General features: G+C 35.3%; 1 protein-coding gene across 3 annotated transcripts; it reads left to right on the plus strand.

Moving 5' to 3' along the window:
* Positions 1 to 1,265: 1,265 nt before the first annotated feature.
* Positions 1,266 to 6,758, plus strand: LOC106871774 (heterogeneous nuclear ribonucleoprotein A1-like 3). 3 transcript variants are annotated; one of them, XM_089338254.1, is made up of 4 exons: positions 1,266 to 2,580; positions 3,709 to 5,846; positions 6,391 to 6,504; positions 6,607 to 6,758. In XM_089338254.1, the coding sequence occupies exon 1, from the start codon at positions 1,367 to 1,369 to the stop codon at positions 2,375 to 2,377; it is 1,011 nt and encodes a 336-aa protein (XP_089194380.1). In that variant the 5' UTR covers positions 1,266 to 1,366; the 3' UTR covers positions 2,378 to 2,580; positions 3,709 to 5,846; positions 6,391 to 6,504; positions 6,607 to 6,758. The 3 variants fall into 3 exon arrangements, with proteins under 3 accessions (XP_089194380.1, XP_014773900.1, XP_089194379.1); XM_014918414.3 differs by lacking the exon at positions 3,709 to 5,846; XM_089338253.1 differs by lacking the exons at positions 3,709 to 5,846; positions 6,391 to 6,504; positions 6,607 to 6,758 and adding an exon at positions 2,668 to 3,656.
* The last annotated feature ends 270 nt before the right edge of the window (positions 6,759 to 7,028 follow it).

Genomic DNA, 7,028 nt, shown 5'->3' on the forward strand with positions numbered 1-7,028 from the left:
CAATTTAGTATGTTTCCAAATATCTCTTAGAAGATATATTAGATTCCACTACATTCTTAATTCTCTTCCTCTTCGAAATATATATGTATATACAATACAGTGAAGTTTTTTCGGGTAAAATGTAAAATAAGATTACTAATACCCGACTTCTTCACTGATAATTTCCAAGTTCGAAAATTCAACTGAAAGAAATTCTTTTTTTTTTTTAAATTTTATATTTTCTATATAATTCTTTATTGTGCCGTTAAATGTATAAATCTAATCCGAAACGTAAAATTAAAGGAGAAATAAAGATGCTTTCTTGTACTACTATCGTTATATTGCTTGATTTTTCATTTCTGTTCCAAGTCATGGCATGTTACGAAGTTTAAATATGGCTGCCGCGAAAATCTCGTCACCTTTATTGACTTTATCAATTGAGAGAAGTATGATTTATAAACGACAAATGAAGAAGTCGTAAAAGAGACGGAATAAAAATCTACACTAAAAATTTAAACACTTTTACTGTGTACGTAATATATATTTATATACACACACACATATAAAACCATATATAGTTATTGCCCAATTATATATATACACACATGTATATATTGTGTGTATATATATATATATATATATATATATATATATAATACAGATGGGACAAGAACGCAAAACATCAAGAAAGGGACAAAACATTCAGATAGACGTTACAAAGAAAACACGGACAGGTCACAAATATATGTATACACACATATATACTTATACATATGTACATACACACATAATCATTCATAAACATACATATATACATACACAAATGTATACACACACACTATATATATATATATACACACATACTCAGCTACTTAGGAAGTATCTTATTGGAGTATTTTTACTTATTTTTGAAAGTAGTTTAAGTAAATAATTAGAAATGAATATCTTTACATTATTAGGCCTTAATTTCGCATATAAGTATATACTATTTGAATAAACCTTCCCTCCCCAAATTAAAAAAAAATAAAACACAACGGAGCCGGGTATAAGACGCGGTATCTAATTTTAAGGTAATTAATTTTCACATATTCTTCCATTATAAATTGCTTCTAAAATTTTTTCCTTGAATAACATAAATAATATATTTATGGATTTAGTTCTTATCTTAAAAATTTTTATCGAAATTATTTCTTGCACTGGTTTGAGGAAAACAAAGGGTTTGAAAAGAGTGAGCATGATTGGTTAGTTGAAAACGAGGCTGGCCTACTTAAGCCGATTATCCTAACGCAGATCTCCATTTTGAGTGTCTTATTAGCTGTTCTTTGACAGTGGTCGCTTGCATTACTACACACCAGCTGAAGAAATAAGCTAAACTAACTCGTTTAAAATGCCTGAAAGATTTTATAACTACAGAGAGGAGAATAGTGATGATCCTCAAGCAGAAAAATTCCGCAAATTGTTTATTGGCGGTCTTAACTACGACACGACGGAAGAGGTTATTAAACAGCACTTCGAACAATGGGGCGAAATCGTCGACTGCGTCGTCATGAAAAACCCAAGCACGAAAAGATCTCGTGGATTCGGTTTCATTACTTACAAAACCGCCGAAATGTTAGATGAGGCGCAGAAGAACCGACCTCACAAAATTGATAATCGTGATTTGGATACAAAAAGAGCCATGCCTCGTAATGAATCGGACGAAACCCAAACCTCAGTGAAGAAAATGTTCGTCGGCGGATTGAAGGAGGAAACTTCTGAAGACGATATTCGGGATACTTTCGGTGGTTTCGGCAAAATCGAAAAACTGGAAATGATTAAAGATAAAGCAACCGGCAAACAAAGAGGATTCTGTTTTGTCACCTACGAGGACTTCGACTCCGTAGACAAGGTTGTCCTTAAACGTCGCATCTCACTCAACGGGAAAATGGTTGAAGTGAAGAAAGCTGTGTCGAAGGATCGTGAAGGTGGAATGGGCATGGGCGGCGGCGGCGGCGGCCGTGGAGGAAGAGGTGGTGGTGGTATCCGTGGTGGAGGACGCGGAGGCTTCGGTGGTGCCAACGGCAGCGGTTACAACGACAATTATGGATACCATTGTAACATGGGCTATCAAGGCAACGCTGGAGGACCGCAGGGCTACGGCGGTAATGGTCCACAAGGTTATGGCGGAGGTAATCAGGGTGGCTATGGAGGCGGAGGCTACGGTAGCATGGGTGGTGGCGGCGGCCGCTACGGCGGTGGTGACTTCAATGATGGCTACAACAACTTCGGAACTGGTTACAGTTACGGGAACGGCGGCGGGCCCACTCGTGGTGGTGGTGGTGGCTTCAACAGAGGAAGCGGCCCCTATGGTAGTGGCTACGGTAGTGGCGGTATGAGTGGTAGCAACTATCGGCGGTAATTTGGCTTTTCTGAACGAACACAACCTTCATCACCAGCAATATCACATACTTAAAACCTCTCCCACCAGAGGGAAAATAAAGAGAAAATCAAATTCCACATCTTCCATCATCAATAGCAACATCCAACAGCAGCCACGCCATCTCCTTCATCCACCTACATCTGTAACACAAAGCTGCAACACATCGGGACTCCTACGGCCAGGTAATATCCCTGTCTGATGATATAAAACACTTCTCAGTACATTCTTTTGATGCCATTATATATATAATTTTATTATTTATCTTTTAGAATAATCGTACCTGCCAAAAAAAGAACAAAACAAAAAAGAAAACATTTGATTACTATCATCTATGTATCTCATATCTAATCACAGCAAAACATGTTTAAAACTGCTCATCTATGTTGCATCTCGGCATTATTACCAGAAACTAAGGAAGGATTAGTTGATTCAGCTACTATATTACTACTATTCAGCTATCCAGACCAGTAATACCAATATTTATGTTACTTCCTCCTCATCACAGCCTAAGTTTTCAATCCAATTAGAAGCCATTTTGTCATTGAAACTTTATTTTAGACTATTTTTATTCATAAAACACCTATTTAAATTATTCTTTGTCTGATCGTCTCTCCTTCACAACATACACACATTGAATATATCTAGGTATAATTAATGTAGGTTAACTATTCTAGATATATTTCATGTTCACTCATTTATTTGTTCGCATCGCTTTCTCAGTCCTGACAACGTCAGTCTTTTTACCTTTTTTTTTTAAATTTATCCACCTAAATCTAGGTAAATCACAAGTGCAGGAATTTGATATTTATGTTTAAAAAACAAACTTAAAAAAATAAATGGTAAATAACTTAGTATTATACATATTGTAATGAATGGAGATCTTAGGAAACTTGACTGAAATCTATTGTCTCTTATGGAAATGGGAGGTGCTGGTTTAGTCCTTTGTTCCACCTGATACAAGTTTCTCTCTAAAATGGTCGACATAAGGCAAGGTGATGACAGCTTGTTGTTTTTTTCTTATTTCTGCTACAGAAACTAACAACTTGGGGTATATATATATATATATATCACCACCATAATGCTAAATAAAATCAGAGACCTAGTGCTTTCTCCTTTATGGACATATGTACTTTTTTCTTTCCCATCTTATGTAACTTCATTTTCTTTCCTCCCTTATCACTTCATATCATGAAATAACCTTATACAGGCCACAGTACATGTATTGAAGTCTCTAATAAACACCTTATTTAATAATTTACTTTTAGAGTTCAGTCTACAATCAATTTTTTTCAAATGTATTTTTTAAAAAGGGGTCAAGGAGTAGCCAGTGGTGAGTAACTTGGACTTTAAACAAAAGGCAGTGCTTTGGTGATGGTCAGTCTCGCCCCAGTTTACATCTTATTTACTATTTCTAAATTAATTACTAAAGAAAAGGTAATGAGCCAGCCAACTTATGTTTTAATTGTCTATTTTATCTATTCTTTTATGACCTGATCCAGCCACTGTCTTATAGTTGATTCTCCAGGAAAATTACTACTAGAAGCTACTATAAGTGTAGAAAGTGAGGGCCACTCCAATGAAATACTGTTGCAGCAGCCATTTATCTTCGGCTACTCCCAGCAAACTTGCTGGTTGAGATGTATCTTGTAAATAAAGAAATTTACAAACTTGAACTAGATTTCATCATTTTGTCTAGACAAATTGTCGGTTAGTTTTTTTTTATAGTATTATCATTTCCTGTTCGGTCTTTTTCCATGTTAGTCAAGATAGTTTAAGAGCCTCAACAGTATTTCAGTTGCCGCCACTTGGTTATTAAATTTCACTCATCCACTTACCTTCACTTTGCTTAACCCCAACCACCTCGTCTAAACTCCCACTTTTCTTTTCCCCCACCTCCGACCTTTTCACTAGACTCACCCACCATATACAGTTGACGTGTTTTGTTAATGTCTAGTATCTTGCTTGGTCGGCATGTCGCTAATTCTGTGTCTTATATATGTATAGTATGTGTGTATAATTATATGTATGAGTGAAATTGTATATATCTTCATAATGCTAAACTTTTCGCTAAATTAGTTGCTGGTCAACCTTCTGTATTTGTAATCAACAATCACAGCAGAACTTTGACCTGCTGGTCACCACGTGAACTATGATGTAGTTATACACCTAGCCTCAAGCAGATTTACTGTTTTAAGTAACTTAGTGTCATGTTTAGTTTCGTGTTAGGTAAGTATTTCTAGAATTAACTCGATTTAGACTTTCTTGCTTCCACTTTCTGCATGAGCTTCTGTAATGGTTTTTTTTTTTTTTTTTTTTTTTACACATGGCCCTGTCACCGTCTGTTTTAATTTTCGATCCATCCCTAGTTTTCACATTCTCAGCTGACCACTGACCATACCCATGAAAATTACCGTTCTTTCTTCCTGATCCCATACCCCGCCCCAATTTCATGTGTGGTAAGGTCGGGGCTGAAAGGGATGAGTTTTGTACTGTTTGCATGCCAGGTGGGTGTGCTGGGGGAATTTTAATTTTGCTTTCTTCCCGGTTGCTGCATCTTAGTGTAAGCCACCCTTGTAGGTAGGTAAGTCAGTCGGCAGTCAGTCATCTTGTTTATACTATTACTACTACTACAACCATTACCAACACTACTACTACTGTTGTCATTTCACCCAGTACCAGTCTACTTTTCAGGTCAATATGGCATAAGTATTGTTTGATAGATAAGATGAGCTTATTTGCAGTTGTCAGCAGTACATTTAGTGCCTTTCGCTACTCTAAGTATGTCTGGGGAATTGAGGTAAGTGACTATATACTAATTAGGTGTGAATTTGTCTGTAATATAAGTCTTGGGTGGTTCAACTTAACCTAATTAATGGTAATGTATGGATGACTTATTCTTTATCTGATATATTGTATATTCTAAAGGCATTAGGCCTCCACTATAAGACTAAAATATAAAAAGAAATTGGTAGTACTAACATAAATGTACGATTTAATGTCAGTTTAAAGCATTTTAGAAACTTGAGCAATGGTTTAATATAAACATCTACACAAGACTTAGTGTTATATAACTATTATTTAACAAACAGTTCAGTGTCTTAAATGACTTTAAATGTATTAAACCTGCTTTATTTTCAGCTCTTTGAACTAGAACTTGCTAATTTAGCTGGTCTTAAGATTTCAGGATTAGCCCTTAGCAGTTTATACGAGGCATATGCGATGCTAGTTGTCACTACTACCTCTACCTATCCTACTACTACTACTACTACTACTACTACTACTGAACAGCATGGAAGCTAGGTGACTATGAGGAAGATCAAGTAAAGGTTGACACTATCAACTTGAAACTAGTTTCAATCTATGTGAACTGCATCAGGGAAATGGTGATTGATAGGTGAGAGCAATGAGAACAGCCATTGGGAATACAACTGAGCTTACTGCTCAGTAGGTAGGATTAACTTTTCTAGCTTGTCCCTTACGTCGATCATTTCACTTTGTATTTTTGTCTTATCAATGTTCGACTGTCAACTTGTAGATCTGTCGAAATTTTCGATAGTTCATAGCTTATTTTTTTGGGAAGATTAAAAAAAACCAAAAAAAACTAGTCAATCATTTAACATCATGTAAGCATAACATTTGCATACGTTTATAATACAACCAAAAATATATTTTGATCATGCTCAACAGATTGTACTTCCATTTGATGAAGGAAGCAGTTTGTCAGCAACAAACTCATTTGGATAACTTTTTTTTTTTTATCTATATATATATATATATATATATATGTATGTATGTATGTATGTATATATATATATGTATATGCATACATACACACCAATACTAAAACGATTTGGTTCTCCAAAAAGAAACCAAATTTAGCAGTTGTGATTAAAAACTTGAATTTTGTCTTCCTTCTGGAGTATTGTCTCGGAAGAACTGCATTGTTTCTTTACTAACTGCATCTAATGCTTAGTATTTCTTATTTGCTCCAGGAGTTGGTTTTGTAGCAAGATGCAGTCTTGGTGACCAAGAGGATTGGCTTCCTTGATGGCTTTGATATTCTCTGAAGGTGCAATTTGGAGACTCCGAGAAAGTACTGCAAATTTGTAAGTTAACTTTTTTTTTCTGTGGAAACTTTTGCTTTTATATTTTCCTGCCTTATTTCATAAATTTACTACATTGCTGAGGAACTATTCTTTTATTTTCAGAAAGGTGTAAGCTTAGGTCAAGCTAAGTAATAGGTGCAGCAGATGATCCCAAGATTTCTGCCAGATATCCAGTCAGGGAGTCCACATGAGGCTATTAGCCTCTTGTAGAACCTTTTATCTGAATGATTTTAATAAAGATTTATTTAATAATCTCTGCTTGTGCTGGTTTTATTTCCTTAAAATTTAAAGTTCAACTTTTGCACCCACGTATTGTAACGTTTATTGGCTGTTGGATAGTTCTGTGCTTTTTTTCTATTAGATGCTGGGGAAATAAGTTATTTAAAATCTATCAAAGTGCTAGTCATCAGATGTATCTTAAAAGTTTATGGTGACAAATAGGGTTTCAGCTGCTTGTTTCAACGCAGTCAAGTTTTTATAAAGTCACTTAGGAAAAAAGTTATCTTTGATTTCGGTTAAATAAA

The sequence above is a fragment of the Octopus bimaculoides genome, chromosome 20 (genome assembly GCF_046866305.1).
Source record: "Octopus bimaculoides isolate indiv1 chromosome 20, ASM4686630v1, whole genome shotgun sequence".
NCBI lineage: Eukaryota > Metazoa > Mollusca > Cephalopoda > Octopoda > Octopodidae > Octopus > Octopus bimaculoides.